Source organism: Aotus nancymaae, unplaced genomic scaffold (assembly GCF_030222135.1).
Source record: "Aotus nancymaae isolate 86718 unplaced genomic scaffold, 86718_ANA_hifiasm-v0.15.2.pri h1tg000012l, whole genome shotgun sequence".
NCBI classification, from domain to species: domain Eukaryota; kingdom Metazoa; phylum Chordata; class Mammalia; order Primates; family Aotidae; genus Aotus; species Aotus nancymaae.
The window spans coordinates 25,581,041-25,596,705 of record NW_026988423.1 but is presented as its reverse complement, the minus strand read 5'-3'; the positions used below and the strand labels follow the sequence as shown (position 1 = coordinate 25,596,705).

The 15,665-nt window shown below is 44.9% G+C and overlaps 1 protein-coding gene across 1 annotated transcript in view; it reads right to left on the bottom strand.

The window, feature by feature from the left end:
• Positions 1-512: 512 nt before the first annotated feature.
• Positions 513-15,665, bottom strand: part of GRIK4 (glutamate ionotropic receptor kainate type subunit 4) — a 388,236-nt gene continuing 373,083 nt past the window's right edge. Inside the window, exons 21-22 of the mRNA XM_021671204.2 lie at positions 7,381-7,499; positions 513-3,518 (exon numbers count right to left, since the gene is read on the bottom strand). Coding sequence (XP_021526879.1) covers positions 3,162-3,518; positions 7,381-7,499 — 476 coding nt within the window. The 3' untranslated portion in view covers positions 513-3,161. The remainder of the gene's footprint in view (positions 3,519-7,380; positions 7,500-15,665) is intronic.

Sequence of the window (15,665 nt, the reverse complement as noted above, 5' to 3'; positions counted from 1 at the left end):
CACGGTCCCAGGAGGAATATTCTCATATGAGCAGTGGATTAAGGGGGAGCCAAAAGATTTTCGGCCATTTCCATGCTCGGCTTACACCCTACCTGAGTTCTGAGGTACAGATCTTGTGACAGTTGGGGCCCTGCAAAGCAATTAAAAGAAATAAAGCAAAGTATTATATTTTAATTGATGTAATCTTCAAGCTCCCAGTGGAATCTGGGGTGATATCTGACTAGAGTTACCCTAGGTATCAATAGATGACTATTCTGTGAAAGTGCATTTAGGAAGACAAAACCCTAGGAATCCTGAACTTCATTAACATATGTATCCGTTTTTAGGGGTGGGGGCGGATTGGCTCAGGCTCCTAGGACTAAAAATTGAAAGAAGCCACCTAGACTTTTCTGGGATCTGAACAAAGAGCTGAAGCAGGGGGGACTGGCGGGGCGGGTGGTGAGGGGGCGTTGCTGAGTAGACAGGGAGGTGGAGAGAGTGGGAGAGAGGGCCGGTGGAGGGGAAGACACAAAGTGGGTCTATGTTTTTATTTGCTTTTCAAGTCTGGTACCTGGATATTAGACACACTGAACCATACTTTCTAAACCCAAATAGCTTTCATCCATCACTAACATTTCAGGGTTTGTTTCTGTTTTATTGTAAATATTCCAGTTGAAGAAAGATAAACAGACAAGAAAAAACTGCTTTATACAGTATACAGAGTCAGATAGAAAATACAGAATGGAAAAGAAAGCCAACAACCAACAGATAAAAAGTGGAGACAAACCAAGGAAGAGTGCTAGCTGGCTGCAAATTCGCCCACCATCCTGAGCGAGGTGCAGCTCCGCTCTCAGCAGCTAACAGAAACCATCCAGTGCTGTCAATCTTATCTTTATTCCACACAGAGAAAGAAACAGACTGTAAAGGATGCATGGGGACATTTATTTCACTAATCCATTAAAAAAAGTTTGCTATTGATCAAGATAGCCTGCTCATAAAAACGAGTTTTTTTTAAAAAAAACCACCCTTCCTGCCCCAAATGGGATCTGACAGTAGGAACCAGTGTTGTCAGAGGCATGGGATGAATCTGCAGGTTGGAGCAGAGTGGCACCAATGGGGTCTGTAGTCAGCCAGCCTTTGGGTGCCCTTCCCACCAAATCCACGTTTCTCCACGAGGCTCAAGGCAAGGTTTAAAAAAAGACACAAGTGTCTTGCACAGCTTGTTGTCATTTGATTGTTAAAGAGAAAAAGGAAAAAGGATTCAAATTCATGGGTGAGGTCAGGTGAGGACAAAATGAGTATCCCTCACAGGAATAATCAGGGCACCATTTGGCCCCCAGGACGGCAGCCCTAACTAAATTGTCCTGGCATAAAGAGGGTGCCGACCAACCCAAATGGCAAAAACATGAATTAAGCTCATCATCTTCCAAAGATGTCTTTATTTTAGTACATTTGCAACAGCGACGAAAGTGAGGACAATTCCATTCAAGGTGGTGGCAGCGGTGGTGGAGGTGGAGGTGGTGTTAGTGGCTGTTTATTTCTCTCTTTCTGAATTTTCTAAGTTTACAATCAGAAATTGCATAGAATTTGTTTTCCATCAGCAAATGAGAACTCTCTGAGTGAAACTCCTGAATGGTGAAGCCAAGCAAAGGTCAAGCAGCTGCAGAAAGCCTCACCCCTCCCATCAGATGTGTGCTCTGCACCCTGCAAAATTCTCACTCACATGGAGAGCAGTCACTAGAGGTCAGCTGATAACCTGGCCAGCATCAGTAACTCCTATTTGGTGGATGGAAGAGAAGTTAAACGCTTTACCTAAAGTCATACAAGGTGGGGGCTACTGCCCAAGCTGAGGTTACGACTCAAGAGTTCCTGGTTCCCAGGCCTGTGTATTGACTAGGAGACTTCCCCTCTCTCACAGGAACCTAGCAAATTCTTGATTACTTAAGGTCTTTCTATTCAATAAATACACACACGCACACACGCACACACACACACACACTTGCACCCAGGTCTCACATCTAAGTAGCAAGAAACCACCCAATCCATGGTAGTCTTGCGGGTCTGGCTTCATAGGCAGCCACTGAGTTTGGTTGAAAAGAGATGCAGTTGACAAAGTATGCACCATACCAATGGGGTGACCCAGTCTTTCCTCCTTTATGAACGGCACGCTCCAACGGAAGCCAAGGCCATGCTATGGGAAAATTCTGTCTACTCCTTCTGCTCCTTAAAAGAAGTCCCAGGATACTTTGTGCATTCTGTTCTCCTCCCCTGTCTGTCTTCAGAAATTACATTCACAAAAGATCAAATCAAACCCAATAATAGTGAAAGTCAGAAAGAGAAAAGGAAAGAAAAGACAGATTAACCCTTGACATCCTAGGCGTTTCAAGGTCTCTCTGAGTATACGATGAGTTACACTGCTTTTTGGCATCTAAAAATTTACTTCAATGGACTTTTATTTGAGGCTCTCCATCTGATTCTCCCCAAGACCCCTTCTCCTGTGCCCCTCAATCACCACACAGAAAGGAGAGTTAAGCACCTGAAATCGGATGCACTGGTGACTCAATATCCCAAAAGTCAGGAAAAAGAAGAAATAGGGATTATTTAGATTTCCATTCCCTAACCCAGCCTCCCCCTCCAAAAAACACAAAACAAATGAACAGAACTGAGATGACAAAGAAGAAAAGGAGAGGAGGAAAGAAAAGAGAAAAGAAAAAAACATTAACAAAAATATACAAATCCAGAAAAGAAAAACTTCCCTGTTTAGTTTAATTTTTTTTTCTTTTCTGTAAGAACTAGACGGAGGGTACATTGGCCCCTTCCTAGGGGGAAATTCAATTGATGATTCCACCAATTCATTGGACTGGTCTAGCCAGGGACCCCCCCACCCTATACTCCGTTATTTTGGCGAGAGGGAAAGGCCCGCTGGGAGAAGATGGGTCCTTGTGCCCACGAGGGAGAGCCGTCCTTTGCCACTTGGGTGCAACGTCTCCGGGTGGACCCCGCTCCCTGACCGGGCGCGGTCTCTGGCTGGGGCGTCAGGCTCTTTGATCATTTTGAAAAGTGACTGGATCCGAAATCCGGAGAGGTGTCTACGCTGTACAAGTCCGAGCTCGCGGCGGACAGCGTCGCCCGCCCCGCCCCTCCCGCCCCGCCGGCCTCCGCGCGTCCTGTGGCCGCCGGGGCTACTCGGGCTCGCTGCTGTTGGTGGTCTTCTCCCACTCCAGGCTCTCCTCACTGCGGGCGGGCGACGGCCGTGCCCGCAGGCCCTGGAAGCGGCGGCACTCGGGGCACACGCGGATGTGCGTGCAGCCGCGGGCCACCAGGGCGGCCTCCTGCGCCAGTCTCTGCGCCAGCTGGTCGGGCTCCCCCGCCCCGCACAGCTTCCCGTTGCTGAGCGTCGCCGTGCCCCGGGGCCGGCGCTCCTCGGGGATCGGGGGCCTGGGCGGCGGGACTCCGGCGCGCCTCCTGCGGGGGTGGATACTGTCCTGACACAGGATGATGCTGCGCAGCTCGGTCACCATCTCCTGGCAGACGGACACCTGGAGGAGACAGCGAGGTCACGGTCCAGCCTCTCAACCAGCCCCCGCGGGCCCCCTGCGAGTCCGCTGGGATGGGGGATGAGGGGGGCAGCGGTCACAGAATCGTGTCATCTTAGGATAAAGGCGTTTCAGTCCATCTCCTCACTCCACTCCCATTCAATGTTCAAACGCCCTCCATGCCATAATGTTCAAGAGCCCCACCAACTGATTTCCAAACTTTGTTTGAAGACCTTCAAAGACAATGATCTCACTTTTTTTTTTTTTGCACATTTCCATTAAATGCTGCTTCTTTTTACCCAGCTAACAATTTCTATCCCTGAAATTTTCATTCATTGATCCCAGCTAAATTTGGACCTATGAAATAAAAAATTCCTCCACTACATGTCAGTCTCTCAAGTATCTGAAAAGGTTACCATGTCTCTGTGAACATTATGTTCCTTAGGCTATTCTTGTTTCCTTTAGCTAACCGGTTACAGCTGGAGATGGATGTATCCTCATAACTAAAACAAGAGCAACGACTACTACTACAGGTGTACCATCTCCTAATGTGAAATGCTTGGCTCCAGCGGAGTTTCAAAATTCAAAATACTTTGGATCCTTTAGGAGGCTAATACAATGCACAAACAGTATAGTATGTATCACACCCAGTGTGTCTGGGGCAGACTTGAATTCAAACCCACTAATATTTCTGTAGCAACATGTATGTACACTCACACTGTGTGAGACAACGACCACAAACATCAGTCAAGCAAAGTCACCACTGAGTGTGTTTACATCAAACTAACAAGGGACTTGGAACTTTCGAGGCTTTTTAGGTTTCAGAACTGTGGATGAATAATATAGGATGGGGCTGGGTGCAGTGGGTCACACCTGTAATCCCAGCACTTTGAGAGGCCTAGGTAGGTGGATCACTTGGGGTCAGGAGTTCAAGACCAGCCTGACCAACACGGTGAAACCCTGTCTCTACTAAAAACACAAAAATTAGCTGGGTGTGGTGGTGCATGCCTGTAATCCCAGATACTCGGGAGGCTGAGTGGGGAGAATCACCTAAACCTGGGAGGCAGAGGTTGCAATGAGCCAAGATTGTGCCACTGCACTCTAGCCTGGGCAGCAGAGTGAGAACCCATCTCAAAAAAAAAAAAAAAACAAAACGAGGGAGAGAGAGAAAAGAAAAAAGAATACAGGATGGTCCTGCATTTTTTTTTTTTTTTTTTAAATTTTGCTCTGTTGCCCAGGCTGGAGTGTAGTGGCACAATCTTGGCTCACTGCAACCTCTGCCTCCCAGGTTTAGGTGATTCTCCCCACTCAGCCTCCCTAGTACCTGGGATTACAGGAACGCGCCACCATGCCCAGCTAATTTTTGTGTTTTTAGTAGAGACAGAGTTTCACCGTGTTGGCCAGGGTGGTCCTGAACTCCTGACCTCATGATTTACCTGCCTTGGCCTCCCAAAGTGCTAGGATTACAGGCATGAGTCACTGTGCCTGGCCAATGGGCCTGTATTATTACTACTATTACTATTATTATATCCATTTCACAAATGGAAATGGAGGCCCAGAGAAGTTATGTATCTTGCCAAAAATTGACCAATAGCTGATCCTGAATTTGGGACCTCAACCTATCAACTCGAAGCCCACACATGCTCTATTGAGCTCTCTACTCTGAGTTGAAAGGACACTTTCCTAGACCATATGAGAGCAGAAGTCTTCAGTTCTTTCATGTTCTTTCATCCAATTCTATCAATGGGAAGGTTGTTCTACCATAAAAGAGCCAAATGGCTAACATAGCATTGACTCTTCATTTTAGCTATTGGGAGTGCTCTAACTCCTCGCTGAATTTTTCAATGTATTTCCAGACCATGGGTGAGCTTTGGGGAGAATAATGAAATGTGAAGCAGCTACAGAAAGGTGATGTCACCTAATGGAATGTGTCTTAAGTTAGGTTTCCCGCTTGGATTATAGGCCCCGATCACATTCCCCAATTGTTAACTAAATAGCAGAGATAAGTCACTTAACCTCTCTGTGCTTCTAATAATAACTACAATAAAAACAGTATCACCTGCCTAATCTGTTATGTGTGACAATAATTAACAACATAGATTTATTGACTGTCTCCTGTGTGTATACTCTATTCTCTACTGTGTGTCAAGCCCAGGGATAAAAGACAGTCTTTACTTCAGGCAGCTCAACCTCTAGTAGGGGGCTGATACCATAATGATTGCAATGTGGTGTGTAAGTGCTCTGTGCATAGGTTACAGTGGTGTCAGGAAGGAGGAGGATTACCAATTGCTGGTTCAGGGGAGACAGCAGGAGGAATGGGGAAGGATTCACAAGGAAGGGAACACTTGATTTAAGTCTTAGGGAATAAGTAAGGACCAACACCTTTTAAGGGGTGGGCAAAAGGAGAAACCCAGTAAAGCTGGAGACAGAAACACAAGGGAAACCAAGTGAGCTGGGTGCCATGCGAGGCAAGGGAGGAGAGACTCTGAAAGAAAGTATCCCCATCATCAAGGGACACAATGACGTCCAATAAGGCCCAATAGATTCTTTTTGGTTTGGTCCATTGGGAGGGGTCAGACCTTTAAGCCATGGCCTTTTAGTGAAGGGGTGGGGAGAAGCCAGGCTGCCCTGGGTTGCGGACCAAATCGGGGGTAAGGAGATAAAGACTGAGATTCTCTCAGCTGGATCCCCTTGGTTTGGAAGAGGAGAGGGATAGAGCAAGAGCAATAGTAATCTTCCTACTATATTAAAATATGGCAGACACATGCATAATCGTGGATTGTAGAAAGAGCTGGCAGAAAAAATACAGGGGAGAAAGAGGATAATCCTGGAGTAGCTGAGGAAAGACAGGATCAAGGAAGAGACAGCGGGAGGACTGGGGTATCTGCTGCAGCTAGCTGCAGGGTGGCGGAGCTGTGGGGAGATGTTTAGTGGGGATTTTAATGCAGGGCTGGCCACTCCTGATTTCTTGGGAGATGAGAAGTAAAATGAAGTTCTATGCATGCAGAAGCAGAGGGACTTGAGGAATGGATAACAGCGTGGAAGTCCTACAAGGAGACAGGAAAGAGACTGAGCACAGAGGAGGACCAGGACTGGCAGGCAGTGTTGTGGTGAGGTCCCATGGGAGGCCAGACTCCATAGACGTCTAGGGACACTGTCTGTCCTGCTGTGAGGTGTTTCCCCAATGCCAATTAGGGAAAAAGGTTTTAGGAAGATTCAGAGTTGAGAGACTGAGATAGCTAATGTAACTTTTAAAAAATCTAATCATGCAATTAACATGTGAGGATTTATATATCTTCCCTGGAGTGGGTTGGAGGAAGAGTGGGATAAAGTCTTCTTCCTTCTCGAACTGTTCAGTCTGGGTAAAGTTTACATTAACCTGTCTCTAAGCCACAGTTGGGGAATTGAACTTATTCAAAATCCCCTAGAAGGAAGATAAAATTCTTGGGTTCACATGAGTTGGGATATCTCTAAGGATCTTTCCCTGCAAGGCAAAAACATATTCAAAATGAAAGGACTGAGGTCATCTTTTCCATAGTAACCTGGTACTCTCACCTATTTTTCTCTACTACATCTTAAATGATAGTTCTAGAAGGCTTTGTTGTTCATAAAAGCTTTTTCACATGTTTATTTGCTGGGCTGTTTCAAAGAAAATTCTGAAGGCTAGAGAGGTTAAGTGCCCCTTCTGTGGCTGCATAATTACTAAGTAATGAAGCACTGATCCAGATCCCCTCTGCTGAGCACCGGGATTCTCATTTTGCTGAACTTCCTGTGAGAAGCATCTGAAATGACTTGATATGTGTATGAGCCTGTGAACTTCACCCCATCTGCCAACACTATGGATCATACCCCTTTGAAAGTTTACCTCAGTTGCTTCTGAGTGTCTGAGAGTCCATAAAAACTCCAACATAGCCATAAAAATGGCCACGATTAAGCCACAAATAAGAACCACAAAGATTCCACCAATATTCTCCATTCCCAGGCCTGTAAGAAAGTGATAGCAAATGAAAAATATTGTAAAAGATCAGGAACACATAATCATTATATCAAAAATGCTAAAATCATTTAAACAAGAACTTGAGTATTGTAGATACACAAGTAGACACCCATGTGTCTACCTGACATGTAGATACCCAGTCCTTAAAGAGATTTAATTATTCATCTGGAAAAAAAATGCAGCATAGTTGAAATACAATGGAAGAGAGAGATCTTGCAACCGATCAAGGAGCCTGGCAAGAAGCCTACCTAAGGGTGTCTGGGGCTGGGAGTTGAGGACCATTTAAGAAGAGGGCTCAGGCAAACTCTGACAGCTTAGAGAGAGAGACATAACACCAAAATACCTGTATATTCTAACAGTTGCATAAAAGTTTTACTCAATCTTCCTAACATTGTATTTATGTGACAGAAAAGCAACTGTTTTGATCAAACCATGAATAGAAAAAATTATATTTACCTATCTTTATCAACATGTGACTAAAATATTTATTTGAAAAGTAAAACTTTTTATCCCACCAAACGAGTGGTTCCCAAACCAGCTGCCATCAGAACAGCCTAGAAAGCTTGCTAAAAATATTGATTCCCAGTCCTTACCACAGACCCACCGGAATGAGTATCGCTACTAGACATGGAGCCCAGGAATCTGTATTTTTACAGAAGTTTTCCAGGTAATTCTTTTCTAGTCATTCATAAAATTAGTTTACAGATTGGTAATGTTAGAAGCATTGTGCAAGTTTGCATGTTCCTGGGAATCTGACATCATTTCTAGTCATGTCCTCACTGCATAGCATGATATCTGACATATAGTATATAGTCAGTAAATACTTATAGGTTATGGCTGTTTCATTTCCATCTTGTCAAACACTGAGTTCAGCTATGTAATCTAATGCTATTTTTTGGCATTAGAGAAACCCAAACTTTAGAGGGTGCATCATAAATGCACAACACCCGATTCAACTGAGGCCACAATCAGCAATCAAAAGACATCTTTCATCCAGGAGGGTCTCTTGTGTCCCGTGTTCTTCAGGAAAGCTTGCATATTTGAATGTCTAGTCAGTAGTGTCCTCACAAAACATGGAGCCTCGTCAGCGTCAGGGGCAGTCAGCTTCGCACGGCACTATAAATGAGTCACAGGGCTGGAGCAGAAATCGATGTTACCTTTTGCACCTTGGAAAGCTGGAAAAATAGCCCTATCTTGCCATTTCAGGATGCCCGGGGTCTCCTTTCACAAAGCCCCAAGTGGATGTCTGATTTTTGTTTTTAAAATAACCCAGTGCAGTAGCAGTCCCTGCCTACAACTGAAAATCTGCTTAGAATGACTCTGTGTCCCATGATGGACACACCATATGAACTACACACTCTGATCCGCAGGTCCACTGTCAACTCTTGAGTACTTGCGTGAATGCGGAATCCTCTATTTTGAATAATCAAAAATAGGGGATCATTTAAAAACTCAATTCTACCTTCCAGGAGGGAGGTGCTTAAATGGGCAAAAAGCCCTTAAAACACCTGTATTTGGAGGCCCCATCTCACATAAAAGTAAGTAGAAGAATGTCTGATGTAGGCGAGGGGGGGGAGGGAAACAGCAAACCACCATGGCATGTGTGTACCTATGCAGCAACCCTGAGGGATGTGCTCATGGACCCCAGAGCTTAAAGTACAATTAAAAAGAAAAAGTAAGTAGAAGAAAATGCACTCACATCTTATGTTAACACCTGCCTCTCTAACCTGGGCCATTTGAGTGGAAGGTTTTCACTCTGGGAGCATTAAGAGCCACAAGAACGAGGGGATGAAAGAGTGACACTTAAGAGGAATGTACCAGGGAGCTGGCTGGGGTTTGTAGGCAGACACCTCATCCCACAGATTTAGGGGCGGTGAGAACTGGAGTGTTAGTATGTGTATCTGTGCGACATGGATGAATTACCTTTGCGGGTCAGCCCCTGTGGAGGGTGACCAGCTGAACATCTCCCATGAATGGGGAAATGATGGTGGTGACATGAAGAACGGCCACCTGCTCAGGTAACTGGAGTCCTCAAGTGACTGCTGAGATTTTACAGGATGCCCCCATCACTTTGCAATAGTTGTGCTTGAGACAGAAAATAGTTGTGCTTGAGGAAAGGGGCCAGGCACAGTGGCTCACACCTGTAATCCCAGCACTTTGGGAGGCCAAGGCAGGAGGATCACTTGAGGTCAGGAGTTCGAGACCAGTCTGGCCAACATAGGGAAACACTGTCTCCACTAAAAATACAAAAATTAGCCAAGTGTGGTGGCTCACACCTGTAATCCCAGCTACTTAAAAGGCTGAGATAGGAGAATCGCTTGAACCCAGGAGACGGAGGCTGCCATTTGAGCAGAGATCGTGCCACTGCATTCCAGCCTGGGCAACAAAGCGAGACTCCATCTCAAAAAAACCAAAAAACAAAAAAACAAAAAAGAAAGCAGGACAAAAGCCTCCTTGCAGAGAGTCTCACATTCCTCTTGTTTCTGGAGAGGGGGTTTTCTTTTCCCTTTAGGTCTTCTTCTGCTACCTGTGTTCCAGCTGTGCCCCCTGCCTCCCTATCAGTCACCTCCCTGGTCCTCCTCTAATCTCTCCACTGGCTGTCTCCTTCAGTATGTTCACATACTCATGTTTCTCTCTCCTTAAAAACAAAGAAATCCTCCTCACTCTTTCCAATTCTGTCTAATCAACACTTCTCTCTCCTTCCATGGCCAAGCTTTTTGAGAGTTGTCTACATCAGAACTATTTTAAGACCTAAAAGCCCTTAAAAATACTTACATTTGGAGGACCCATTTCACATAAAAGCAAGTGGAACAAAATGTACCCACATCTTATGTTAAATGCATTTAAAAATTTTTGCTTCTGATATTACTGAGTGGCAAGAAACAGTTAACTTACAATTGGCTGTGATTTCTCAGCAATCATTGCACATACATACAAAAGAATGTTGCAAAATTAAAAATCTAACCAAAAAATTATTTCTACATGTAATGAAGTTTTTATGAATATTAAATTTAAAGATTAATGAAGTTGAAACAATGTTACATTTTGGAGATATTTAATTAAACATGTCTTAATTTAATTTTGCAGTTTCCTTTTTGCATTCTGAAGCCAGTACTTTTTTTTTCAGACCTCAAACATAATTTGGACACTCAAAAAGCTTTTAAGCTCCAAGTAACTCTGTCTATGGGATCTAAAGGAGAAAATAATTCTGTTTTGAATACACTTTTGTTCTTGCTATTCAATCTTCATCTCATGCAATTTTGTCTTGCATCACTAAAACCACCCTTGCCATGGTCACCAACGAACATTTTGTTTCTAACCTAATGGAAATTTTCTCGTCCTGGTCTTGCATGACCTTTCTTAGCACTTGACACTGTCAGTCACATCCCCATCGTGGCTTTTTATAAAGCCACTGCTCACTGCTCTCCTCCGGTCTCCTCAATCTCCTTTGATTGGCCTGGGGCACATTTTCTTCTCATTTTCCTGCCTTTGGTCTCCTGCCTCCATGTCTTGGCTATTACCAAGTCCTGCTGATTCTGCCTCCTAAATATTTTTCTATTTCTTTTTTTTTTTTTTTTTTTGAGATGGAGTTTCACTCTTGTTACCCAGGCTGGAGTGCAATGGCACGATCTCGGCTCACCGCAACCTCCGCCTCCTGGGTTCAGGCAATTCTTCTGCCTCAGCCTCCTGAGCAGCTGGGATTACAGGCACGTGCCACCGTGCCCAGCTAATTTTTTGTATTTTTAGTAGAGACAGGGTTTCACCATGTTGACCAGGATGGTCTCGATCTCTTGACCTCGTGATCTGCCCGCCTCGGCCTCCCAAAGTGCTGGGATTACAGGCATGAGCCACCGCGCCCAGCATATTTTTCAATTTCTTATCCGTCTCTCTATTCCTCCTGCGACTTCCCTAGTTCAGGCACCCACCATCTCTTGTTTAGACTATTGCAGTAGCCTTTAAAAACTATTTCCCTGCCTGTAGCTGTTTCCTCCTCAACTCTGCACTCTATGTAGTTGGCTCAGCGATCTTTCTGAAATGCAAAATCTAACTGTGACACATCCTTATGTAAGATAGAATTGTTTATAGTTTCCAGTACACAACATTGTTGCTCTTACCTTCCATACCTTTGTTCCTGCTAATTCCTCTGCCTGGGACCTACCCCTGCTCCCCAGACACACACCTGGCTAACCTCAACCTTTCCTTCCAGACTTAGCTCGGAGGTCACTTCCTCCAGGCTGCCTTCTCTACTCTTAGCTTTGTGTTTTACTAACAATACCTTGTTTATCACTCTAAGAGTGCATTAAATAATACACTAATTAATGAATCTGGATTTCCCACTAGACTGTGAGTTTCTTGAGAGGAAGAACCTATAACCTGACAATCGTAGTACCTGGCCCATTATAGGAGCTCAGTAAATGTTTATGGAAAGAATGAGCAGAAAGAAAGAGGATAAGGACATCTCAGATGTAGAGGGCTGCATTACCAAAAGCTCTAGACCCATATGTATTCCTTTCTAATTAAATTTTATTTGAAATAATGGTAAAACTTGACAGCCCTGTTTGAGTGCTCCAGCCTGGTCACAGAGGAAGATGGCCCCAATTGTACTGAGTGGTGGCTGAAGGGGACTGAATATTGACATGGGCAATTCACAACATGGACCACCAGTATTGGGTGGGAGTGTTGGGAGAGTTATCAACAGGCATGTGGTCTGCACTGGGATAATTTTGATTATATCAGGGAAAGCTTTGGGGGAGCTGAGGTTTAACAGGAGGCTGGTAGAAACCATGAGTCACTGAAACACCCCATAGTCTTCCTTTCCCAGCTTCTCGCATTTCAGGGCCAGCATGTTAATCATGGGTGTTAGCTCTAGCCTCCTGATTCCTGGCTGAGTGGCCTCCTCCTCATAGAAGCGAGGCTTGTATACTATTCGTGCCTTGAGGAAGTTATTGGAAACAGGAAGCAAGAATAGACTGCTGGCAGAGTCAGAGTTGAAAAACAGATGGAGCGGGGAGTGGGAAGGGAGAGTTCGGAGAGCGCAGCAGTTCCATTTAACACTGTCATCAGTCATTCTCCTAGAAGTCAAATGCCTTCCACAACACATTGACATTCATCAGAAGGGGCCCTTGATATGAACTCCCTCCAGCCTACAAGGCCCACGTGGCAATCACAGATGCCTCAGCACCAACAAGAGGAACTGGGAAGATATCTAGTCATCTCTTTCTTTCCCTTCTTCAAATGGGACCACATGTAAGCCGTGCAGGCAGATGGCTTTACAAACTGGGACTTTCTCCTGACACTTGAGTCTCTGAGCCTCAGCTGTGCCCCAGCAATCAGTTGCATTAACTGAAATAGAGTCACGCTTTCCCCACAAACTCCTGGTTGGCCAAATGCTAACTTTGGTGTCACACGCAGATTGCCCACAAAATGATAGTTCACAAATGCAAATGAATAATGTACTTTGTCTCTAGAGCTACAAAGGGGAATGGCACCCTGGAAGAGAACACCTGTTTAGAGATGTGGAGCTCCACCCACGAACTTGCTCTTCCTTTGGTTCCATCTGGCTAATAGCCACTTTTTGGATTCAGGTACACTTGTGTCTTAACCCTTAAAACCCTCACAAATCTCCACGAAGCACTGTGGAAATCTGTGACTAAAATACAGAGGGGAAGCTCCTTTTGAACAAAAATCGAGGGAAGGCTGGGAAACAAAAAGGCAGAGGCCACAAAAGCCATGGAGGCAGGTGCAGAGAATCCACTTGTACAGAGAGAGGATTGACGAGTGTCACGAGATCCCAGCAAGAGACAATGTATCTGCTCTTTGACATTGGTCAACAGATCTTGACTGAGGAGCTTCCATGAGCTGGGCACTATGCTAGGTGCTGAAGCTCTGTGCCACGTTGGCTCATCAAGCACCTTGGACGAGAACGTGGATTCTTGGACCGATGTGGCTTTCAAGTACTTTCTCTTTCAGAACTATATTCACCTACAGCCATGCAAATACATCAAACAGTCTGAACTCCAGGGGCTTATTATTATAAATAGCAACTTCATGTGCCCAGATATAAACTGACCTACATGACCTTCTTGGAAAATGCAAAGTGATTCATCATGTTGCACTGCTGAGGACTGTGAAATGGTAAGCATGCCATTTCTTCTTGCATTCACCAAGGCGTCAGGTGACTAGACCTAGCAGATTCTGGAGAGAATAATGGGAGAAAGGTAGGCAAAAGGGACTCAGACTAGAAGAGGGATGAGAGAGGTATTTGATAAATTTCGCAATTTATCAAAACACGAGCTATGGGAGGGTACTCATAATCCATCAAAATATGAGTTCAAGTGCCTCATATTTCATTTGCCATCTCATTCAATTATCACTAAAAACACCATAGAGAAGGCCCATTGTCCCCACTTCACAGTTAAAGAAACAGAAATACAGAGAACTTAAGTTGTCCATGTTTTCATAACCAATGTGAATTCTACATCAATCTGATTCCAAAGCTAATGCTCTGTATAAATATAAAGCTGACCTTTATGAGTGTTTACCATGAGCAAGGTTAGCATGCTCAATGCTTTAACTCAATCCTTACAGTTACCCTGTGAAATAAGCACTACTCTTACCTCCATTTTCCTGACACGGAAACCAAGGTGCAGAGGGGTCAGGTTACTTGCCCAAGGTTCCACAGCTGACGAGTTGAAGTGCCCGGATATAAACTGAAGCCAGGGCCCCTCCCGCCTACTCCACACCACCTCTCTCAGTCACTCGGCATCCACTCATGCTGCAAGGGGGTGATTACAGAACTCAACCTGCCATCCTAATGACTGAATGCATTCCTGGGAACCTCTAGAGGGACAGAGGGCAGGGGTGACGGGGTCTATGTATGAGCTACGCTCAGCTTATAAAATCCCCTTCTGTCCTTCAGAACATGACATCACATGTTTGAATCGATGATTTGTTGACTTAATCTTGGCCCAGTTTCCAGAAAACAGTGAGCTGGTCTTAACAATTCTGACCTGCTTTGTTGCAGACTCATGGGGCCACCATTTGCCTCTGTTCTGATAGTGGTTTCTGGAAACCCCTCTGGAGTTTCCCTCTCTCAGCAATAGATCTAATAGATTAGAGAGAGGCTTCCTCCCCAGCATCTCTCTGAAACACTATATAAACTCCCACATTCAGGTTTCAGCCTTGGCTCTCTCCAGAGAAACCAGAGAACCAGGATAACCAGGCTGGACCCCATGAGAAGAAAGAGAGAGGAAAGCGTCCCTGGGGCCCCCTCCACCCCCATCACTCACCCCCACTCTTGCTAAGATGTCTCACACTTCCATTCCCACCGTGCCAGACAGCAAACTTCCTGTTTTCCGAGGATTCTATGAGTCAATGCCACTGGCCTCTTTTCCATTCTTGAAAGGGAACCCTGATTTTCACAGCCTGGTGGTGTATTTATGTTCCTTTGAAGCCCGATTGTGAGCTCCTGTTTTTCAAGATAAAGGTATTTAATTTCCTTGGAGTTCACCGACCACCTTTTTGTCTAGCAATTGTTCTGCAAAGACTTCAGTAATCCAATCTCCTTGAATTGTGATACCGGCATCTGTGAGTGGCTAGCGATATTTCTTTTTATAGCAGCTAAGTGAGAAAATAAATAAATAAGTGTTTTTGAAAAGAAAAGGCAGAAGAAAAGGAAACAGCTTGGAATGAAGCCTGTTCCTTTTTGTAATCTCCAGTTTTCCACAGGATCTGGCGTTTCATTTTTTTAGTGAGGGGAGGTGGACGGTCACCCAGCTACAGGCAGGGAGAGTCAGAGGCGGAGGGGCAGTGAAGGGATAATGTTGTGGCTCTTACCAGAGGCAAGTGAGACCTGGCAAAAAGACTCGGGATTGGTGGCCTCATCCCAATGTTAGGATTCTTCTCTGGAATTTGGCAGTAATGTTTGAGCTGTAATATTGAATTAGAAGTGGGGTAAGCACCAGTTCCTTTTCTTTGAAATTTCTCGCATTTTAATAGGATAACAAAGTAGAAACGGATTATGTTAGGCACTGCGCATCGTCTGGTACATTCTAATTAAAACTGCAGCCACTCAGTTTCAGAGGTCTCTGAAAACCAGACCCGCTCATAGTTCCTTTCACCTCCATCCCTCTCTGCCCCGTTCCATATTTCTC